Source organism: Manacus vitellinus, unplaced genomic scaffold (assembly GCF_001715985.3).
Source record: "Manacus vitellinus isolate BGI_N305 unplaced genomic scaffold, ASM171598v3 scaffold_21_pilon, whole genome shotgun sequence".
In the NCBI taxonomy this organism is placed as follows: Eukaryota; Metazoa; Chordata; class Aves; order Passeriformes; family Pipridae; genus Manacus; species Manacus vitellinus.
In genome coordinates this window covers 8,839,867-8,863,603 of record NW_021939546.1, presented here as the reverse complement: position 1 = coordinate 8,863,603, position 23,737 = coordinate 8,839,867, and the positions used below count along the sequence as shown (strand labels likewise).

Here is a 23,737-nt window from a genome sequence, read left to right as displayed (position 1 = left end):
GTAACAAGTGACAGGACAAAAGGAAGTGGCTTCAAGTTTCCACAGGAGAGGTTTAGGAGTAGAATTAGGATTAAGTAAAATTTCTTCACCCATAAAAATTGCCAAGCCCAGGAAGAGGCAGCGCAGGGCAGTGGTGGAGTCACCTGAGGCCATCATTTAGTGGTGGATTTGGCAGTTCTGGGGTAATGGTGGGACTTGATCTTAAAGGTCTTTTCCAACCTAAATGATTTGATGATTTTCAAAGAGGAGCACAAGCTAAAGGAACAGACTTTTACAATGATCAACTCGCTGACTGATTTTTCTTATGACCTTCAGTATGAAGGTTCTCAGACTAAATTAATGGAAGGAGGCACTACAGAAAGTACAGCAGTGTTGCAAAACACTGGAGTTGGGGAGGAAAGCACAAGGAGGCAGAAGATTAACTTTTGTACACTCACGGGGAATGTCAGATAATTTGTAGAATGAAGACTTTTTTTTTAGCAGTGACACTTTTTGTTAGTGATGTAAAAACGCAAAGCACATGTGTTTGTGGTGGACTCTAATGAATCACTGCAAAGAAAATAGAAATACCATCTCTACTTCAATGCTGAGGGGTGAGGTATGATAAATTCTGTACAAAAAGCAAGCATTTTCTTGTTAAAATAGGAGTAGAACAAAATAAAGGGGAAGGGAAGTATTTATCAAGGTCTTAGTGAAGATTACGATATCATATATTATGATGAATCAGTGACAATGACAGTTCTTCTCTGTCTCACCTACAGGCTTTGCACAGGGTTATTGTCCATATCCACAGCCATGGATCTTCTTTAAGACTGAGCAAAAATGGCCCTCAGCTTCCATAAAGTGCTTTTACTTTATCTGGATTTGGCAGTAGCACTTGGGAATTGTAAAGGTTTTGTGCACACACTTTTGGATCAATTAAATTAGACTGTTTGCATTATTTAAGCTGACTTCCAAATTAAATACAAAGCTTTTAAATATACCAATTTGAGCAAAAAAGGTATTAAATCTCACTGTGATTTGTTTTTTGTTTTTGTTTTGTTTCCTCTTGTCAGTTTTCAAAGCCTAATGAGAACAGTGCTGATTATCCCGAAATGGCTAAGGAAGCAGGTAATTTAATAATAAAGCATTTTGTTTGATTGCTGATGCTTATTTTAAGTCTTACAGTTAATATTTTTATTATACATATGTCTAATCACATATTATACATATGCTGTTCAGTAAGTAGATATATATAAAAAGAAAAGACCACTCTCACAAAATCCATAACTGACCTGTCCACCTCGCTGTCTCCAATGCCAAAGTCAGGAGGATGGCTTAAAATTGGATTGGGCCCTTAAATAATTTAATACTTAGTTATAGTATTCAAAATATACTTTCATTGGGATGAACAACCTTTGTGCAGGAACACAATTGAATGAAATTTGCTGATAAACAAACTTGTTCAGAACTCAAAACAGTGTGAAATTGTCCTTGTGAGTATTAAGGTACAAGACTATATTAACCATTTCATCATATAACAATGAATTTGTACGACTCTCTTTTTCTAGTTTGAATGCAGGAATTGTACATACTACTACATAGTACAGCAACTAGGGTTGCTTGTTATGGTTGTGAGAGCTGCTTTTTTTTTTTCCCTTCAATTTTAATTTTTTTTTTCAACTTGTAACTGTTTTTTAGGCCAGGCAGCTTTAGCTGATGCTGGGATTCCTTACTCAGCAGTGAAGCAGGCGTGTGTGGGTTATGTTTATGGTAAGTAATGTTTGATTGGGATGTGACATCCATGGCAGTTGCAGGTATCTGTGTGGATAAAATTTATCCACATCTGTGTGGATAAAGTATGGGGGAATCCCATCCATAAGCTTTCTATTATGGGGAAACCTATGTAGAGAGAGTTTTGCATTTACTTTCTTCCTGCTTCTCTCTTAATGGCTGTATTATGGCAACAGGGTCAGTCAGCTGTGATACCTAGAGCAGCTTTCAAGCTGCACCTCTAAGTCCTTTCTGCCCCTTTATCACAGAAGCCTGTTATCACAGAAGCAGGACAAACTTCTGTCTTTAAAATCTGATGAGTTTCACCTTTTTTCTGAGGTTCTTTGCTGTGGATACCTGGCAGACACACTCAAGGGGACAGTTCAGAAGTTCAGGTTTACAGTTTAAGTGGTAGCATTGCACATACATGGCAGGATTTCTTTTTGTGAGTGGAGTTTGAGTTCGTACCTTACTTTAATGCTGTGTTTCTCTCTAAAGGTGACTCCACCTGTGGACAGAGGGCCATCTACCACGGGTTGGGTCTGACTGGCATTCCCATTGTTAATGTCAACAACAACTGTGCCACTGGATCCACTGCTCTGTTCATGGCCAGACAATTAGTAGAAGGAGGTGAGTTGTTTTGCTCTGGAGCTGGGTCACACATAGTCTCTATTTCTAGCTTTTAATTTTTTTTTTTAACTTGAAGTTAACACAAGTGTTTGACTAACACATTTTTGGAAGGGAGGGGAAGAGCAATGCCTTGTGACAGACTGCTTTGAACTGATAGATGAGCGTTTCCTTCTGTTTCTGCAGTTCCTTTATGGACTTTGATACTTTCTTGCACTTAAATGCTGATGTTTCTGTAGTGAAAACTAGAGTAACGCTGTATGATTATTCTAGTATTTGTAGTGGAGACATAAGTGCTTGCTTGTCTAAGATAATTGCTGGCAAATGGTTAAAATAAACCCAAATCCTGGAGCGATCTCTCACTCCTGAGTATCAATATGTTTGTATCAATATAATTTCCACTTTAATTTGACTCCCTTTCAAAAGTAAAGGAAGGAGGAAGGGTGGCTGGTAGGTGTTTATGTGTACATATCTTGTGATTGAATAGTTGTTAGTACATAGTGTCATTATAATCACATTGTGCTTTAAATGGCCACAAATTTTATTTTAAGGTTTGGCAGACTGTGTTTTGGCACTTGGCTTTGAGAGGATGGCAAAAGGATCTCTTGCTACAGGTGTAAGTGTCTGAAACACTTCATATGTTCTGTGTTTGTAGCGAGTTACACCTCCTCACTCTCTGAGACATATTCTCATTTATCCCAGTTGCTTCATGATGTTGGTGTAGGTGATTACAAAATAAACCATTATTTTGATCCACAGAAACTTATAATGAGTTTTATCATTCTGATGACAGCTGACATGCAAATTTTGCATGGAATGTTTTAGAATTAATTTTGTGCATATGTCCTGCTTCTAGTATTTTGTCAAGACTATGTTAAAGGTTGGGTTAATAGGGAACAATGAAAATACCAGATGGAATACTGAAGCTTTGAGTAATTGAAGTGTCTTCCTCAAAATGACACAGCAAATCAAAGAAATAATTTGAGTCTTCTGGCTTGATGCTTACTCAGTTGACCTGTTAACACACTTTCCCAAAACCTGAGGGCTTCTTGACTCTTCTTTGTTTTTACTGGAGTAGTCTGTGGGAGTTTGTTTATATTTTGCCTTATGGCAAACTGTATTAGAGACCATGTGTCATTTAACTACAGAACTGCCAAATTTGGTAATATGTGCAAGAGGTTTGGGTGAGAAATGTTACATTTAACAAGTGATAAAAATGAGCAAGGGTTATCTTTTAACATGCTCTACAATGTTTCATCTAAGCTTCATTGAAAATACTACTATAGAATTAATTTTGTAACTTTAAACTATATTAACTATAGGGTTTTAAGTGAGGGGAAAAATACCCAATGTCCTCTGCTGAAAATAGTGACTGTGGTAGAAATCACATAGCAGTGATCCTTGCCTTGAATCAGTGCAGTGGTTATAATGTTAAGCATTTTCTGCTTATTTACTCTTTTTCCTAGTTGGGAAATTACGAATGCTTAAAAACAGGTCACTGAAGTGTAACCTACTGTCCAGTGAAATTGTTAAATGATCAGAAAAACCTTTATTTTCCTTGAAATCCATGGCACTTTTGTGGTGATGTTGTAGAGAAAAAGAAATTATGACTTTCTTCGTGACTATTTCTCTTTGTAACTATTTCTGTTCTCTTTAGTTTTCAGACAGAACTAATCCAATGGACAAACACATGGAAATTATGATAAATAAATACGGCTTAGCAAGTGCTCCAGTGGCACCTCAGTTGTTTGCAAGCGCTGGCAAAGAACATATGGAGAAATATGGTATGTTAAAATACATTTTTTCATTGTCTTCTTTTAATGAATTGATTTAAAATAATATATTAGTATTTCGTTTTTAAGAAATGGTAGCATTCAGCATCCTTTCTTTTACCCAAGTGCTGCAACTGCAGCATCCACAGCTCACACATGAGGGAATACATTTGGATAAAGAGTTCCCTACAGAACAGCTGGTGATGTGTAGGCAAACAAAACCATCAGGAGACAGAATTAAGGCTGTGATACAGTGTCTGGTGATTGTGCTCATGGTATGGTCTGTGTCTGTGTAAGGTGTGAACAATCAGGCTGCATAACTTCCTGCATTTTTAGCTTGTGCTTAGGATGGGTGGATGGGCTTGGGACTGGATTCCTTGGCAAAAGCTGTTGGGTGTTTGATTTAATACCTTGAACTAGGCTGCTGACACTGCTGTTTCTTACCCTCTCAGCAGGTAAGAGAATTGGTCCCAAGGTAACAGGATGGACTGTTGTGCATCTTTTACTTGCACTTATTTTTAGACTATTATAGGGAAAAATGTTAGACTCTAATATTTCACTGCAGCTGTTTTGCACTGGTAGGAAAATGAGCATTCAAGTTTCAGTTGTATGGTAATACATCAAATAAAATGCACTTATTTTCTGTATTTTTATGTAACTGTTAGATATTCAAGTGAAGCTTGTTCTGTTAGCTAAAACTCAACCATGTTGAGTAGTCTTTATGTAATTTTGAGACCTAAGTTGAGCTCTAAGGAAAGCCTTGATGATAATGAGTCTCTTGTAAAGATGCTTGTAAAGGTCAGATGCTTCTGACACAATATTTAAACTGTTACGTTACCACTGTTTGGGTAAACAGAATATTTCAACACAGCTTTCTTTCCCCTTCCAGGGACAAATCCAGAGTACTTTGCAAAAATTGCATGGAAGAATCACAGCCATTCAACTAACAACCCGTGAGTTGTGTGCTCTGCTCCTGTACTGAACATCCCTTGTTAAAAAAATTCATGCACCACCAAGTACTATTTTTAGAAATGCTTTAGGGAGTATATTCTTTACTATGGAATGAGAATTTTCCCCAGCATAAATTCTACGTCCAGTGCCTTATACATTGTAAAAACAGCTCTATAACTGCCTAATAGTGTGATCTGAGTATGTCTAGTGCTGAAACTGAGATGGCATCTGTGTGTTGTCCTCAGGTATTCCCAGTTCCAGAAGGAGTACACATTAGATGAAGTTCTGCAATCTCGCAAAATTTTTGATTACCTGACTGTCTTACAGTGTTGGTAAGGAGAGGACTTTGTATAGTGAAATAAATCTTGATGTTCAGACAAATATGGTGGGACATCTATTTAAATAAAAGTCTGTTTGCGTATAAATTAAAATTTACAGATGACTTTAAGGAAAACTTTTTATAGATAAAACAAATGTGGAAACTCTGTCACGACCAAACACTGGATACTTGTTCACAGTGCAATACAATGAGCTGAAATATGTTTTATACTTCGGGGTTCTCACATAATTCTGCATCTTTTACTCATGTGCAGCCATTGCTGTTAAGTGTTGATTTTTCTCTTCAGTATTTCCTATACACTCTTGATCTGTTTATAGCCAAGTAGAAGCTTTGATTTTTCCTAAATTGAAAAACCTTTATGATACGTTTCTATTTTGATGTCATGATTTTCAAATGTCTGGTATAAATATTACTACAAGTGCCCAGTAAACACTGTTGGAATTTATAGTTTCAGCCAAAGAAAATGTCTTTTCATTTGTCCTCTTTGGGTTTTTTTGGTTTGTATTAAAAGATAAATCTATGGAAGATCTACGTTACTAATTTAGAATAATGACATCATTATTTTTTTTCAATCAGTCCAACATCAAATGGTGCTGCAGCTGCAATTCTGGCTAATGAGGAGTTTGTGAAAAGGCATAAGTTGCAGCCAAAAGCTGTGGAAATTCTAGCCCAGGTGATGGCTACTGATTATCCAAGCACATTCGAAGAAAACAGTTGTATGAAGATGGTGGGTTTACAATTCCCTGTTCTCTGGTACTCGTTGGGATGGTTCTTCTGGGGTTTTTGGTTTATGGTTTCTTGTTGGTTTTTTTTTTTCCTGCTGCAGTCATGTTCTGTTTAGGTTTAAAATACAGTCCTAGTCAGTGGCTGATAGAAAAAGGGAACAAGACAGTTTGAAGATTTGTTGCAAGGCTGTTGGTCTGACTCACACAAAAGAGCAATGTGGCTGGTGAGCAAGGTCCAGAAAATAGAGGATATTCCCCAGAAAGTATTTGCATACCAGCAATAAGACTTAGAATGTATCATTTCTTTCTATGCAATTCATATTGTACAAATATTAAACTCTGATATGTGATGCATTAAAATAAATCAGAATACCACCTCCTCTGGGTTACTTTCACTGACAGGATATATAGAAGCATGTTTAAAATTAAGTGTAGACATGAAATGGCTGGCTGTACTTCTTTAATGTTGCTTTAACATACAATTCCTTCTTTTGGCAGGTTGGCTATGACATGACTAAAAAGGCTGCACAGAAATGTTTTGAACAAGCAGGCCTAAAGCCCACAGATGTTGATGTGATTGAACTTCATGATTGCTTCTCAGTTAATGAGTTCCTTACCTACGAAGCTCTGGGACTGTGTCCAGAAGGTAACAGCATCAATGGACATCATTGTTTTATTAAAGTGTAAAGCACTAAAAATACCCAAATTAAGGACTCTTGTGATCTCAGTATTATGCCTTTCTTTCAAGGCTATGTACTTACCTACCCCAAGATCTCCATCCAGGTATTTCCTTTTAAGAGGATAAAAACTGGACAAGAATTGCCAATAGAGGGCCTTAGCAAGTCACTGATCTTTGGAACATCTTTGCCTCAGCGATGTTGGCAAGTAGTGACCATGCCTCTAAAGTCAGCTGGGTAACAATGCACAATCTGCCCAGATTAGTGTAATGTCATTGAAGTGGGTGGATTTACAACAGGTTAAGTGGCAGTGGAGTTTAGTTCTGTGTATGTAAGTCAAACCATTAAAATTTTCTGCTGAAGAGCTTTTTGAACTTCTACTTCAGTTTGTGATATATTTAAATTTTAAACATATTCTTGCTTTGCATAAATTACCATCTAACATAATCTTTCTCCAGTATGTTTTTAGCTGATTTTGAGAAAATACCATATTGTGGCACTAGATGGTATATTGAGTCTGAGCTTTCTTACCAAAACAGAGACATTCATGGAACTCCAAGATGACTTTTTATGTGTTTGTAGGTCTTCAAGTATTTGCCTTTGAATGGTTGCTTTTGACTGTCATTTTTACTATATTTTTATGGTATCTGCAGCAAAAATGGTACATTTTTGACATCATTTAAATAGGTACATTAATATCTTTAGCTTCATTTCTTTGACTGATACAGAAGAATCGTGATGGTAATTGCTTATTTGCCTGATAAGTCTTGTGCATGGTAATTTAACAGTGCAGGTCTCACAGTCTTTAGTCAGTCTGACCTTAATAGGATATGGAACTCATCTTGCAACAGTAGATCAGTTAGGCATAGGGATTAATGAAAGGGCATAAACCACACTGTGGGTTCAGCTCTGCAAGACTAACCTGGTGTTCTCACTTAGTGGCAGAAGTAAGTTATAAGTACAGGAACCATGGCAGATTCTTTTCAGATTTCAAAGTAATAATGTGGGCCCAAGAAGCTCGTACAAGAATAAAGGAATAAGAGCTTGGTTAAAAGGGAGAACTGTCTGTAGTCTGGAAAGCTGTGTAATTCTAAGACCACTGGTCTTAAGAGTGCTTTTATTTACTATCTTAATGTCTTAATGCAGCCTTTGTGGCAAAGGCTCATGTCCAACTTGGTGCTGACCTCCCACGTACTGGGGGTCACAAATTACAACTCTTTTACAAAAGACATAGTTATCACTGCAGTTTCATGAGCAAAGTAATAAATAGCTCCATTATAGCTCCATTTGGTTATATCAAAATACTGTATATCAACAAAACAATTCAACAGCAAATTAAAACCCACTTTTGTATCAAATACTTCTCTTCCCTGTTCCACTTTCTCCAGTGATATAAGCAATTCTCACTAAGGTAGTTGGGCTAATTCCAGTTGGCTCTTTGTGAAATATGAGCTGTAGTATTTCCTGGGTTTTGCCTGACGTGCAGCATCTCTGGTAAGTGACAGCAGAATTGACAAATCACTTACAAAGACCATTTTTCTTCCATAAATACTGTTTTCATAGGAAGAGCATGTGACCTGATCGACAGAGGAGACAATACTTACGGAGGAAAATGGGTGATTAATCCCAGTGGTGGCTTGATTTCAAAGGGACACCCTCTTGGTGCCACAGGTAAGCAAGGACACTTCACTGAGTCACACCCCTTAAATAGGAGATGCAGCCCTTGAGCAGGCAGGGGCTTCCCACTGGTGCTTGGCACATGAGAGCCTCACCATCAGCTCCAGAGCTTCTTTCCAGTTTCTCATTTCCAAATAATGCAAGTGTTAAGGCAGATTCACCACACAGGATTGCTCAAACCTATGTGAATTTGACCATTAGCACTGACTTAATTTTTGGTTCTTATTTTTTATTTTTTGGTGTTACTAAAGCAATCTGCAAACAGTTAAACTTGTTTTTTTTCCTAAATAATTGCTCAATAGTACAGTTTCTGATTGATGTGGTTTGAGTAACTGTTTTTATGTTATGTCATCCTTTAAATTTGAGATCTTGGAGGCTTTTACTGCCTCTGAATAGCCTGTTCCATTGTTAGCTGTACTAGAAGCCATATCTGTTAAGTCTTGCATGTCAAAATATTTATCTGATGTTTACAACAGAAGCTCACTTAGTCACCATTTACCAGCAGCATGGCTTTTCCTTTTTGTTTGTTGGTTTTGGTTTTTTTTGGTTTCTGTAAAATACTGTGCTTGTTACCAAATGAGTTGGCTCTTGGATAAAATGTGATTGGATTTGTGAAGATAATTCACCTTCCTTGTTTGGAAATGAGAAGCTGTCAGAAAACTGGAGAAGAAGAAACCTTGTAAAACAGCAAACCTTAATCTAAACAGCTGTAACAGTGAGATAATACACAGTTGGTGTCGGGGGCAGGGGGAATTTTTAGGAAACTTTGGAGAAAAAAGGTTGCAGATAAATGAGCCTGTGGGTGTCTAACAGGATGAGAGTGTTGCATTGCCGGGTTTGAGTCAGTTTTTTGTCAGTTCCAGTGACAGATGTAGAGGCAGTTACTGGTATTTTTGCCTCTCTATTGCCATGGGATGGAGGAAGAGTCGTTAAATTTCCAAACCATTCCAGGGCAGGCTGCACCACTGTGCACACTCACTCCTTGAGGCTGAGAGAGTGTCAATGAAACCTATTCTATGGCTGGAATGATAAAATTCCTTGACTTGAGTCATGTTCTTCATAATGTTTCAGTTGGCAATGTGTTAAATTCAGTCCATAACATATGCAGATTCCTTGTCTGCCTTGCCCAATGGGCTGTGCAGTTGTCCAGGGGATGGGATGGAGGGAAGGAGAAATATGTGAGAAATGTCTGCAGAAGGGCAGTGGGGCTGGGAATGGGTCTGGAGCACCAGGAGGGGCTGAGGGAGCTGGGGGGGCTCAGCCTGGAGAAAAGGAGGCTCAGGGGGCCTTCTGGCTCTCTGCAACTCCCTGACAGGAGGGTGGGGCCAGGGGGGTCGGGCTCTGCTCCCAGGGAACAAGGGACGGGACAGGGGGAAGTGGCCTCAAGCTGTGCCAGGGGAGGTTCAGGTTGGAATCAGGAAGACGTTCTTCCCAGGAAGGGTGATCGGGCTTTGGAATGGGCTGCCCAGGGAGGTGATGGAGTCTCCGTCCCTGGAGGTGTTCAAGGAAAGAGTGGACGTGGCATTAGTGCCATGGTCTAGTTGCCATGGTGGTGTTGGGTCTTAGGTTGGACTCATCATCCCAGAGGTCTTTTCCAACCTAATTGATCCTGTGATTCTGCATGTGGTGGAATCGGTCTCTAACTACAGAAAGAGCTGATGGAACAATAGGGTAAACGTAATCCCAGAGTCAGGGCTGCGATGAAAAGGGGTTCTCCTCCCTTTGTGCCTCCCAAGGAGATCTGTCTGTAGATCCCCGCGTTGGCAGGAAAGTAGCTTTCCCAGTGCCCTGACGGCTCTGCGCTCGATGTTTCAGGGCTGGCGCAGGTCGCGGAGCTCTGCTGGCAGCTGCGCGGCCTGGCGGGGCGGCGGCAGGTGCCGGGGGCGAAGGTCGCGCTGCAGCACAACCTGGGGCTCGGCGGGGCCGTGGTGGTGACCCTGTTCGGCATGGGCTTCCCGCGGGGACACAGGTGAGACGGGGCTTCCCGCGGGGACACAGCTGGGACGGGGCCGCCACGGCACGGGGCACCGCGGGGCGCGCTCACAGGCCCGGCCCTGCTCCTCTGGGCTGCGCACGGTGAGAGAGGGCGAACTGCTGCGGGGACATTCCTGCCCCTCACCCTGTGCCCCCGTGGCTTTGTGCCTCAGAACTCGGTTATGTGAGAGTTGTGGGTGCTGCTGCGCGAAGAAGAGAGTGCGCTGTTAACTAAACTTGCTCTCGCTGGAAACTTGCTCAGTAACTCTTCTGTAGCCGCAGCCGTGTTGCTGAGGCTGTAACTCACACACTGCCCTGAGTCTGGGAAATAATGCGAGTTGGGAGGTACTGAAAAGAGTGTGTCTGCTAAACAACGTGCACTCGGAGTTGGGAGTCATGGAAAAGAGGAAACTGGTCCCTAAAAATGGGTCGTGCGACTGTTTCTAAGGAGATGTCCAATGTTTGGAGGAGAAAAAAGTCAGCAAAACAAAACAAACAACCCTTCCAAGAACAAAACGGGCCACATCAAAATGAATTAATTGAAAGTAGGCATCTGCTAAAAACAGCAAGACATCCACGGGAATAGAGATACCCACTGCTAAAATTGTTACTAGCTTGGCTTCCCGAAGAATTGTTCTTAGCTGTGTTCCATGTGGTATTGTGAGTATTCAGAACAGTTCAGGTGTGTTAGTGGTCCAGTCCTGGCTACAGAATTTGCAGTTGTAGCCTTTTTCAGAGTGAGAGGAGAACAGTGCTACAAAGGTGTCTGCACTCTGCTACAGTTCTGTGCTGAGGTGGACAGGAATGGAGAGAAAACAAAATTTGTATTATACTAGAGTGTCAGGAGAGACTTTTTATACACAATTCCCTTTACATTTTCACTTTCAACTTTGCTCAGAAAGATGGAGCTGCTCTTTGTGGGACTTAAAGGCTTTTAAAGGTTGATGCCAATACTTCATATTTGCTCTAAAAACCTGTGAAGAGCAAAATTTATCAACTGGCCTTACAGTAATAAATATTTCCCTCCCTCCCAACTCATATTTCTAATGTCTATTTTAGCCAAACCTGAGCAGATCCTGGAGGTGATGATATAATCTGGAAGAGGTGACAAGAGAAGCTTGGAAGGGCTGCAGCAGTATTTTTTGTAGTACAGAGTCAGGAGTGATAATCCAATCACTTCTGTGATCTCTAAGAGGTTGTCCCATGTGAGAAAATAGGTGTGATAGAGGAAGAATGTTTTCTCACAGCTTCTCTTCAGAGTTGCTCATAGAACTGGGCAGTGGGTGTTGGGGCAGTTTTAAATCAGAGGGAGAAGGACTGACAGGAATGTACTATTTTCCACTGCTTTGAGCTTTGTCTTTTAAAATACTGTAACTTTATGGGACAGAGAAACTGTTGCTATTTTTATATCCTTAACCTTGAGGTACTGCTAGAAGTGTAGTACCTTCATGTTAGGAAGAGCTTTGCATGTAGATATAATGTTTCTCCTGAAGAAATGAAGTCTAATTTACTACAGCTCAGGTCACTCTCATTGGTGTTGAAAATTTTTAAAATACTTTGTTAGGTACAACTCAAAGCAGAGAAACCTTAGCAGTGCTTATTTCATCTTACACTGGAGAGGCTTAAAATCCTTTAGTTCCCCAAAGGCTCTGTGTGGGAGATCCCTGACATGGAGTTGCACTAATGTATATCAAACTTTGGAATGGAAGAGCCTGATCTCTTCAGACACCTCTTACGTAACTGATTTATGATGTGCATTGTGTAATTAAGGGAAAGGTGGTGAAATTCCATGTTTATGGGGATATTTCACACCAGTTTGCTACAGCAATGTAGGTAGAACTAACCACTGATTCCAGATCTGGCCTGTGGCTTTAGCAAGAGCTGACAGGAATGTGCATCCAGGTGAATGGCAGCAGCACTTGATCCATTTGGATTTTTGAAATAGTTCTGCTTTTTATTTGTTGGGTTTTTTTTTTAATACCTTACAAATTTTGCATCCTGTTAGTACAGCCCTGGTTTATTAATAAATTGGATGTGTCTCCTTCAAATGACAGTGCCCACTATTGCTACCCTGTCACACTCATGGGGCAGTGTCAGCACCACACCAGTAAGCTCCAGCAACATTTCTTAGGCAATTCTGTCACTTCAGTAATACCAGACCTGACCACAATTTTGGACTCTGCTGCCAAGAGATGGTAATAACTGTAAACTTGTTTTTCCTGCTGCTTGAATTGCCATTTCTTTGGACATCTCCATGCTTGGCTCTGTGTGCCCCTGCAGAAATGAAGAGTTGGGTTTCATGCTCTGTCAGGCCATGCAGGATGATTGCTCCAGAGAATCAGGAATAATAATATTAATGATTTACTTCCATTATAAAATTAATATTCTGTTCATACACAAACTTGATACTTGGTGTGATTGTAATTCAAGCTGTCAAGCCCACGAGAGAGCAAGCTTCACTTTGATAGCAGAGTTGCTCTGTGTTGCTGAAATGTTTCTTGCTGGTGTTAGGCCTGTTCATGATGATTTGAGGATGCTGAAGATGTGATTAAAGGTTCATAAATTAATGGTTTTTGTTGCAGCAGTGGCCGCATCGCGGCTGTGCCGCTCAGCGCAGCTCTGGACGGATTTAAGTCACAACTGGTCTTCAAAGAGATTGAAAAGAAGCTCCAAGAGGTACTTGACTTATTCTCTTACCTACAACAGGATTTTAATTGGTAACAATGTGTGTGAAACTTGATGGGAATAAATAACATCCCTCACTTCCTCAGCACTGCTCATTGAAACAAATGGTACAAATTTGGTTCTGCTGGGCCAGAAACCTTTCTACCTGTGCCATGATTTTAAATTACTTTTTTCACATAGTTCCTACCTGCATAAGGCTATTTCAGTGAAGGCAAGTTTAGACTGTACATGAAGAGCTTGCTAACACGAGAGACTTTGTGTCTGTTGTTGGGTGCTCCCTTTGTAAGTGTGATTAGAGGAAGAAATCACATTTTGTCAGACTTCCATCAGGACAAGGCTGCTAGGACTGTGGTAATTTTTCTTAGTTTAATAGATTTTAATCTAGATTTTAGTATAGATAGTCATAGTTTGAGTTTTTTGTTTGTTTAGATTTTTTGGATGGTTGTTTAAAGGATGACTAATGGGGGATACTTTTATATTAGTACAAACGGTAAAGGTTTTTAAATTACTTTCTGTTAAATTCAAACTATCTGAAAATTATGTTGAAGTAAATTACTAACTTTCACATCACCTGGTCATTACAGGAAGGAGAGCAGTTTGTCAAGAAAATTGGTGGAATTTTCGCCTTCAAAATAAAAGATGGTCCTGGTGGGAAAGAAGCAACTTGGGTAGTAGATGTGAAAAATGGTAAAGGCTCTGTGGCAGTTGATTCAGGTCAGTGCTCCTGTATTACGTCAGCTGTACAAAACACACAAAACTAATGGAGATAAACTCATATTCTTTTTAAGCTTTAATGAGCAAAAGTTATGTAGAGCTACCTTAATTAATTTTAAACTTTTCTTATTGTTGACACTTTTCATCCAGGATGTTTTGGACCGAGAGTTAAATGTCTTCTACTCTGAATCTATCTAGAGATAATTGTGTATTTTCTTAGAGGCTCCAGGCAGATCTGTCATAGACTTCACAGGAGTCAGAATGAAATATAAAAAAGTAAAATTCAAACCTTGGGGATTTTGTTGTTCTCACCTCTTAAAATTTGGGCCAGAAATGTAATTTGCACCTGTTTTATTTCTCAGTTTATTGGAGACATTGGTAGGTGGTGAGCTGGTCTGTCTTGTCAGGTTACTTCTCTGCAGGTAGTTAAGCAACAAAACTTCACTGATTTCAGTGCTGTACCAACTGACAGAAACTGCAAGTTCCATTTTAAAAAAGACAGAAATAAATGAGACACAGACTGAGGGGTGGTGAGGAGCCCCATGAAAGTATCAGAAACACAGGATTTGTGCCCTTGTCATGAAGGTGTCTTGGCTCATGTCAGAAGTCACACACCCCAGTAAGGCAAATAAAAAAACAAAGACAAGAGTGTGTCCTCAGAGTCTCATCTATCCATGAACCTGCATCACAAACCTTTTAGTTAAAAACAGGACAGGGGATTTGATTTGGAAATTCATTGCTCTAAGTTATTATAAAAAGAAAGGCACTGTTTTCTGTTGCATGCACAGTTTATCAAATATTTCAGTTTAACAATAAGATGAGTGTAGGAAAAGATGTGTGCAGGTTTTAGCCCTTTGGTATATCTATACCACTTTATATTGGAGCTTATTAAAATAATTTTTCAGCTTATTTTTAGTAGGAAGATCCTAAAAACTTCTGCATTTTAATTAATTCAAATGGGTGCTTTTAGAATGCACATGTTGTTCCCATTGGAGGAGAGGGCAGGAAATGCCTGGAATGTCAGTAATGAATATCTTCGGAGTGTCACAGGGGAAAACTCATCTATTCTGATTTATCTTAATACTAGCAAATTTAAACTTGATAAAACTGAAAGGCAACTGTCAATGCTTGCAATCAACATTCTGTCTGATATTATTATTTTTTTTCAAGGAATAAATTTGCTTTCACAAAGGTCCATCTTCCTTCAGTGTTGGTCTCTTGCTGTTATTTTATGATGGCTCTTGGATGTACTTAGGTACCATTTTGCTAACCTGTAGTATTAACAGATTCTTCATGGGGTTGCAGCTTCTATTACTGTTTTATTTCTAAGTTTGAATCTTCACAGTCAACTCTTCCCTTGCAGATAAGAAGGCAGATTGTACAATCACAATGGCTGACACGGATCTGTTGGCACTCATGACTGGCAAAATGAATCCTCAGACAGTAAGTGCAGCAAACATGGGATGATAAGAGGACTGACTTGTTCTGAATGTGTTTACATTGAAATTATTTAAATAAATCCCCTGCTCCAAAACTGCTGTGTCTGATCTGAAAAATGACAATTCTTGACCTTGTCTAAACAAATTGGCCAGTATAGGATTAATCAAGAAAGACAGTTTCTGCTCTTCTGAACAGGTACACACTATCCTGTAGGTAATCCAGAAGGGGGATGTAATAGTTCTTGGTTTGCAGAGAACAGAGGGAATTCAGTGTTTGCAGTGTGCCATAAGAAAGGAGGAATGTGGACCCCCTGGAGCACTTTATGCTGGCGGTAGTGTAAGGAGTGATCTTGATGCCGAAAAACCAGAAACTGAGATTAATCCACTGAATGCCTGTGATTAGTTGGGGTTTTTTGTTTGGTTTTGGCTTTTTTTATTCCTCATGTCTGCCAAAAGCAGTCGTAGTGTATGAGTAAAGCAGATGTGTAAGTTTATGTGCTGTCCTTCTAAATTTGAAATGCTCTGGGTAACATTCTTTCAAGTTTTTGGTCTGCTAATCACAGGGTAAATAAGAATTTTCACAAACTGAAGTGTGTCTGGGAGAAGTTTGAAGGTAAAATACATTACAGAAATGTTGTAATGTACAGGTAGAAAATTTAGAAGCAACTGCAGTTTTACACCTACAGTTTGGATATTTTAGTGCATGTGCTTCACCTTTTTACAAGGTTTGGAGGAGAAAAATCAAAATCTTCTGTATATCTGCTTCACAAACTAAATTTGCAAAATTGAATTGATCAGTAACAAAACCAGTTAAGGATTTGAATTGAGAAATAAGTTGTGGCATCTGCTGTACACTGTGACTTTATGATCTGCAAATGAATTAATCAATTGTCTTATATGAACACTCAGCACCAAAACATGGAGTGTCGTGCCCTGCTCTGTGTGCAGATCCAGGGTTGGGATAATCCAAGAAACAAGCAATACCAAGTTTAGGTGTCACAAATACAAGAATACAACTTCCTCAGTTTACTGTTCTACCATCCAGTGCCAGCAAATGCATTTATCCCTGGATGTGAGGTGTCTGCTGGAACTGTTGGAATTATCAAACCGCGCATCCGTAACTCTCTGGGGGGGTGCATTTGGGGTAATGTGTTGCATTGCATTTCACAGACTCTTTCTTTCTTTCCAGGCATTCTTTCAAGGCAAATTGAAGATTTCTGGGAACATGGGCATGGCAATGAAACTTCAGAATCTACAGCTTCAGCCAGGCAAAGCTAAACTTTGAGCTCAGTGGAGTAAATAGTCAGTATTTGATGTTCTTGACAAAAATGTAGAATGAGATTAGACATTATCAATAATATGGAGCAGGCTGGGTTTGATTGGACCTCTCTCACCTAAATTCTGTGGTTAGAGACCTTAATTCTCTTCATAAATTCCATCAGTTTCTCTATGGCTAAGCTTGAGGCACTAACTCTTACAAATGATATATGGTGGGGGTTTGTGACAGTTTTCGTTCTAATCAATATGAAAAATTTTATAAAACTTAGGGTTGAATGAGGCTGCTTTCTGTTGTTCACGTTAGTTGGGAAGGAAGTGAGGAAAATTATAAATAGTTTGGCATATCAGTTGAGTGAGTTGCATTTTTTAAAAGCTGTAATGGCAGGTCATACAGATGCTTTCAGACTTCCACTCTAACGAATTTGCTGCTGCTTACATTAAAATAGTCTTGTAAAGGGGATCTCTAGCAACATTTTTTTAGAATAACTGTTAGGAATTTGCTATAAAATACTTTTCTTATTACTACTTTGGAATTAAAAAAGAAATAAAGTATCCAGAAGTAAGCAGGAACTAGAATGTTGAAAACAGATTACGAGTGCCAGGAGAGCAGAGAGGGAGTACAACCAACATGTTACCTGTTTTCTCCTGACAAAATCTGGTGTTGATCATGACAAAATTCTTGTCAGTAACATAAAAGCTTTAAGTTCTGTTTTGGGCAAATGTTTTCTGGTTGGAAGTTTAATAGAAAATTAAATATACTTTTCCTGTTCTTCTGTGTGTCTCTTGCTCAGATTTATAAAAATGGATTTCATGTTAATGTGCTGAACTGACTGTTTTGTTCAGGTTGTCACAAGGGGCACCTGCAGGTGTCCATTGTTTCCTCCTCAGGCATTGTAAGTAGATAGTCCATAAACTACATCTTAGCCCAGCAGATACATCTCACATCCTCATGGGCTATGACTGAGGAACTTCTGAAACTTCCACTTCCCTGGTTTAACTAAAATCACAGTTGGACTCGATGATCCTTGTGGGTCCCTTGCAACTCAGCATATTCTGTGATAATAAAAATGAGCCAATTCAAGCCAATCATTCTGCTTCTCTATAGTGAATGGTGACATGGTGCTGAGCAGTAAGAATGGCTCTACTGAATGAGACCAAAAACCTTTGAAGTCCACTAGATTTCTGACAGTTGATAGCTTAGAAGGAATATTAAGATGGCCCAAACATCTGTTTACTTGGAGTACTTTCCTAACTGCCAGTGATTGTGATTTTGTACTTTTTTTTTCCCAGCTCATAAATTTGAGCCAAAACTGATAGGTCTGGATTGCCTTTCAGGAGTTTATCCAGTCCCTTTTTGAATCCTTGGACAACTTTTTTCACATGGGTCATGAGTTTCTGTACCTACATATCACGTGGAATTAAACTTTATCTTCTACATTGCAGTTTTATACCTCTTAGGTTTTTGTTCATGGGTTTTTTTCATGTTTGATGGTGTTGGTTTGTTGGTTTTTGATTTTTTTTTAACTGGAAGAAACCATGAACAGCTTCAGAGGGCTCCTGGTGTTTATAGTCTTGCCCTGTCACCGTCGGGCTTCACAGCTCAAAGAGGACATTCTCCTTAACTGTGTCACATGGAGACACCCTTGTGACCTTTTGGCCCTCCTGGTATCCTTCCTGTATGCTGCATTCCCATTGTCCTGTTAAAAAGTTTTCTAGATACAAGGGCATTTTCTGCTTTTATTTTTCTTTCCCCAGTTGCTTTTCTGACCACTCCTAGTTTTAAGATTATGTTTTCTTAGATCCCTTAAGATCATTTCTTTCCTGCTGACTCAGTGCTTGTTTCTGCCCTGTGAAACTGAAATATTCTTAATTATTGCTCCATATGCTTAATTTATACTGAATTTCTGCTGTCTTTTGTGGTCCAGGCACTGGGTTTTCAGACCTGCCTGCAGCTCTTGTGCTCAGCCCGGGGCTTTAATATGTAGATGAATCAACATTTGTCACCCCACTGTTCATCTTCTTTTGCAAGGCATTAGTTTTCTGTTAAATAGGACAGAGATGGCCTTGCTCCACTGTAAACTTCTTAAAATACAGTCTGTTCATATGAATCAGGTTTCCTCTTGGGTATTGTTTGTTGACTTATCCAAAGGATTGGAGTAGACAGTGATGTCTCCAATTAAAGCAGTGTTAGCTCTCAATAAAATAACATTTGTCAATGCACCCACTGCTTTTTTTTTAAGTTCTTGCCATTTGGCTTTGGGTTCAAATAAAGGGGAATTATGGGATTGCAGCAGTAATTTTGTACTGAAAACAGTTTGTTCCTCCTTTTGAATCACTGATACTACCAAAGAGCTCTGAGTAGATGTCTGTTATGCAAGCTCAGAACATGCCTTTTTTAAGAATTTTGAGCACAAGCGTATTTTTGGCCTCTGTTTAATTAAAGAAGCAAATGAATTTTGAAGTATAAATAAGCTAACATAGATCATAAGAGTCCATGCCAATAACGGTTTAAGTAAGATGTGCTCAATTGCAGATTGAGGTAGTTTTTTTAGAGGGGTGGGGGGAAAGTTGCACAGAAATACTAAGAGAAAAAAAATGTGCAAAAATAACATTGTTTGCTGCCAAGCGAGAGAATATACAAGTTTGGCCGTCAGAGAAATCTCTGGGTTTGGACAGGCCCGGGGCTTTCAGGCTTGAGCCCTTGCAAATGTGACTGTAACAGAAAGAATCCCAGATGAGATGCTCAGTTCCCAGCAGCAGTAGCTAGAGGGAGCAGTGCAGGGTTAGCACAGTCTGCGACCGAGAGAATCAGTCAGTCCTGCGTTTCTCCTGCAGGATTTAAGATGATGGAGTAAAGGACGAAGTTCCATATTTACCACGTCTACCAATTAATGTCTTATTTAGACATTTGTCTTGCATTACTTCTTCACTTTCAGCACCTTCTTTGTGTTGTAAGTTGCTGAGTAATTTTTAAATATAATATGTTCTCTGATTTTTCTGGAAGTGAGGGGGTTGTGGTTTTTTCTGAAAACACCAGATCCTCCATTAACATTCTGCAGGCTTAGAATATGATAACTTTGAAAAAATACATTTCACAGTGGATAAAATAATTTACCCAGTTCATCATGAGGAAATAGGCAAAGCTCTGTGGTGCAGAACAGTCTTTGCCATTATTAAGTTCTGTTACTCATTTTTTGCATAAGTCAAAGCATTACCTAAGTTTGTACCATTTTAGAAATCTTGTTACAAAAGTTTTCTTTCTTGCTCCCTAATGCTCTGCTGACCAGGCAGCATCAAGCCCCTTTTCTCCATCTAAAATCCTCTGGTGAATACCCTTTGCAGCTCTTGGTTTGGGGTTTTCTCAGACATGATAAATGTGATCATCATTTGACAGCCAGAGGTGCTCTCAGGTTGGCAGGTGTATCTTACCTCTGCTTTCTTCTGTAAAATTTGTGCTAATTCTTGCAGATAGGAATGTTCATTGTAAAGAAAAAAATAAAATGTGTTTCATTGCTGCAGGAGAAGCAAATGGTTTGTCAGGGTTGGAGCCAGTGAGCACAGTGATGCCTGACTCAGCAAATCTGGCTTGCAGGAATTTGACTGGATGTTTTGGTTTTGGAGCACAGATTTTATTTTTAAACTTTTACTTGAGTTTTGTGTTCCAGCCCTCCTGCTTTGCCTGATCACACATAGGTTCAATGCAGAGCAGTACACTTTTGAAAATGGGTATGGTATCAAGAGAGTGATTGCTGCTTTTCTTACATTTGAGTCATTAGAAGAAAGTCCTTTTCAAAAGAAAATGTGCTACTTCAAGAAATCTCAGTTTCTGTGTTGATCAGGATAACAAATAGGAATTCATTGCAAAATTCTGAATTTGGGATATTTGCAAGAGAGCTCTCTGGATAAATGAGGCACATCCATGGGCAACTGAGGCAGCCTGGGGGGAGCAGGGACTGCAGCTGTAGGTTAGTGTGTGGGACTGTCCAGACCCCTGGAAATAACTCCCTGGGGAGTGTGATCCATGTCTAGTACAGGTGGTCAGAACTGCAGGTGTCAGAAGGGGAATGGACAGTCTGGCAAAGGGCACCATCCTGGCTTTCCCTGTGGAAAGCAAGTCCTGGTTCATGGTATTGTGGGATCCCTTTGGTGAGGAGCAGAGGGATGAGCTGCTCAGAGTGAGGAGGTTGTGACCAGCTGAGCATGGCTGGTGACAGCTGGGCTAAAGAGCTGGTTTTTGGGCAGTAGATCATTTCAGGCTGCAAAAGGATGGGATAAAGAGACTTGACTACATCTTCCCTCTCACGACAGAAGAAAATTCCGATAATCACGAGGCTGGTTTTGTCCATTTCCCATATGCCCAATTCATCTGAGGTCAGATTAAACTCTTACCTCCTTGGAACAGGAAATACAGGGCTTCCTGTTGCACAGAGCTCTGAGCTGCCTGTCAGCTCTCGTTAGACAGAAAAGAGTAAGAATGCAATTAGCCTGCTGGATAAAAGGCAGGGAAAAGTCCCTTAACTACGAAAAATCAACACTTGAGGAAGCAAACCACATGTGGAGAACAAATGCTGGAAAAAGCCCCGACTGTTTGGAACAAATGCCTTTATTACTTAAATAAACAGCAGCGTAATTTGTTGAAGTGACAGTGTGAGCTGTTCTGTGCCCTGTATCTGTAAGAAGAATTCACTGCTAACTTGAAAGCAGATGGTTTTATATGGCCCTGGGTGGGTTTTCTGGGAAATATTAGTTCTATACTGCCATACAGGAACAGAAATATCCTACTAATGCTGCAGCAGGCTAAAAGGAACAGGGATAGTGTAAAACAAGTATGAAATATGCTGTGTCTGTAGCCCATATTTCAGGTAGATTAAAAGCAGTCATGGATTTTTCATTTTTTTTAAACATCCTCTGGGAGAACAGACATCTTAAAGTTCATTGAGATCAGGACACAGATGCCAATAGGCTCATAGCCAGGCTCTGTTGTGCATTCTTAGGTTTGAAAAGTACTCCCCTTCCTGCTTTGGAGACAAAACCCCTTTTATTCCATGTGTTTTGATTATTCATTTTTTGAAGCAAATGACGGCAAGTTACTTAAAAGAATTTTAAATGGTCTTTTTTTCTCTCCTTTCAAGTAGAGGCACGATATCAGCACATAGCAGTGGTCACCTCAGCAACCCCAGTATTTCTGTAGAGTTTTAAGCAGATAAATAAGGATGAGAGTAGAGACCATTTTGTAACTTCCACCTCCTGAATGCCTCCTGCCTCACTCCATGCTGATCACAGGTGAGCTGGTGCCTGTAGAACCACTCTTCTACATAGAGCTGCTTGTACCTTTTGTTCTCTGCCATGCTGTTGTTTGACTGTATGTCTGTTACCTGAGTTAATCATATCACATCTAAATTTAGCCTGTAATCTCTTTAGGACACTGGCAGTAGTTGCAAAGTCAGAGCTGAGCAGGTCTCACGTATGTTGCCTACTACTGCAGCTTGGCCCTGTGGCTGATGCTGAGGTCTGCAGGAGTATCTTTGAAATCTAAGAGCTTGGGTTGGCAAAGCTTGTCCTTGACCTCTGCTGGGGCAGTGCAGGAGGTTGGGCCCTGCACAGAGCCCTGTGTGCCAGGCCCATTGCAAAAGCACTGGCTGTGTTGTGGCACACCCTGTCACAGCTGCCTCAGCAGTTGGGTGCCCCAGGACCTGGTTCTCTGCCATCCGTGATCTGCAGAAGTAACTGTACCAAAGTTTAAACTGAGTCTTCAGATTTTAAACCTGAAAATGTTTCTTCATGCAGGCTGCAGGCACCACTCACAGCCAGCAGCAGGGAACATGCAAGAATGCAAAGACTCAAGTTGACTGGAGATGTTTCCTGCAGCTGATTCTGTGCTGGGGGTCTTGCAGTGGGAATCTTTGCTCTGGAAGCTCCAGAAGGCTGCAGTGAATGAACAGAGACAGGTACAGTGGCTGCTGAGCCCATGTACCATGGCAGGGCATAGCCTTTGGCTCAGGGGTGGGTCAGAATGCCTTTAGATAAATTGGACTCCAGCTGGATGATGGAAATGCAGCACTGGGCCTGGAGACGGGAGATTGTGAGTCTGGGATACGTTGATGTAGGAGGATAAGATGTGGAAGAAGTGAAAGCTTTGAAAAAATGCCCATATAGGTAATTTGTAGCACAGTGTTAAGTGTGTGTTACCTTTGCATGTGAGATAATACCTGCTGTCTAGTCCTGGCTCTGTGCTGATGGATAATCCTGGGCTGGCTCTGACACTTGGGTGCCTCTGTTCCCCCACCAAAGGAAGCACAATGCCCCTCTTCACAATGTCCTGTACTACCTCTATATGCTACTTGACAGCTAATTACTACACTTACACAACAAAAATCCAGATAAAAATGCCCTTCTGGGGAAGGCTAATGCTGCTTTCTTCCTCTCCCTTGTGGGCTGCTCTGGCATCAGTAGTGAGCAAGATGATCCCCTTCCTCCTCCTCCTCCTTTCTCTCTGCAGACTGGGATGAGGTGGGGTGGGCCCCCAACATAAGCAGAGTTTTTCTCCTCCCTGCAAAAACTATTTACATTTTGTTGTATGGACTCAGGGTACTGTAATACAGAAAGGGTAGCAGGAAAAGGTGTCCTGCATCTCTGAATCACTAAGGAAAAGCAGTCAGCTTTGGTTTGTTTTTATTTTTGTTTTAGTAAAAACACACTTCCCACTCTTAACTTTTGAAACTTCCACGTGGCACAGAGGGGGATCGGTTCCAGTTGATATAAGCCTGGATGAAGAGAGGGAGGAAATAACTTAATTGCTTTAGTTCAGCTGGAGTGGAGAGGAAAGAATCAGTGTCCCTTTTTTGGAATTCAGCAAGAAGATTGTGTTGTTGGTGAGGACAGATCCCCTGCAGGTTCTGTGGAGGTACTGTATGGATTCTGGGGGCATGCGCAAAACAGGTGGCTATATGTTTAAAATAGGAACTCTGCTGTCAGGGACAAAAAGCTGTGTTGCTTTCTTGGAAGTATTGCTGCACTTGGAGCATACTGTGTTATCAACAGGGTGTTTCTGTGCTTTCACCAAGAGGGGGGAAAATAAGGAATGGGACGCTTCTGGGCTGAATAGGGGGTGTGTGTGATGGAAGGT

At 40.3% G+C, this 23,737-nt stretch overlaps 1 protein-coding gene across 2 annotated transcripts; it reads left to right on the top strand.

Annotated features, from left to right (window-relative positions):
• The first annotated feature begins 1,039 nt into the window (after positions 1 to 1,039).
• On the top strand, positions 1,040 to 17,397 carry SCP2 (sterol carrier protein 2). Of its 2 annotated transcripts, none has more exons than XM_029959678.1 (15): positions 1,040 to 1,110; positions 1,681 to 1,752; positions 2,251 to 2,382; positions 2,931 to 2,995; positions 4,037 to 4,163; positions 5,041 to 5,104; positions 5,348 to 5,434; positions 6,019 to 6,169; positions 6,666 to 6,813; positions 8,408 to 8,515; positions 10,337 to 10,490; positions 13,081 to 13,171; positions 13,765 to 13,894; positions 15,258 to 15,337; positions 16,523 to 17,397. In XM_029959678.1, exons 1-15 carry the CDS (start codon positions 1,095 to 1,097, stop codon positions 16,616 to 16,618), a joined length of 1,521 nt encoding a protein of 506 aa, XP_029815538.1. In that variant the 5' UTR covers positions 1,040 to 1,094; the 3' UTR covers positions 16,619 to 17,397. The 2 variants fall into 2 exon arrangements, with proteins under 2 accessions (XP_029815538.1, XP_029815537.1); XM_029959677.1 differs by having other exon boundaries at positions 13,078 to 13,171.
• Positions 17,398 to 23,737: the final 6,340 nt, after the last annotated feature.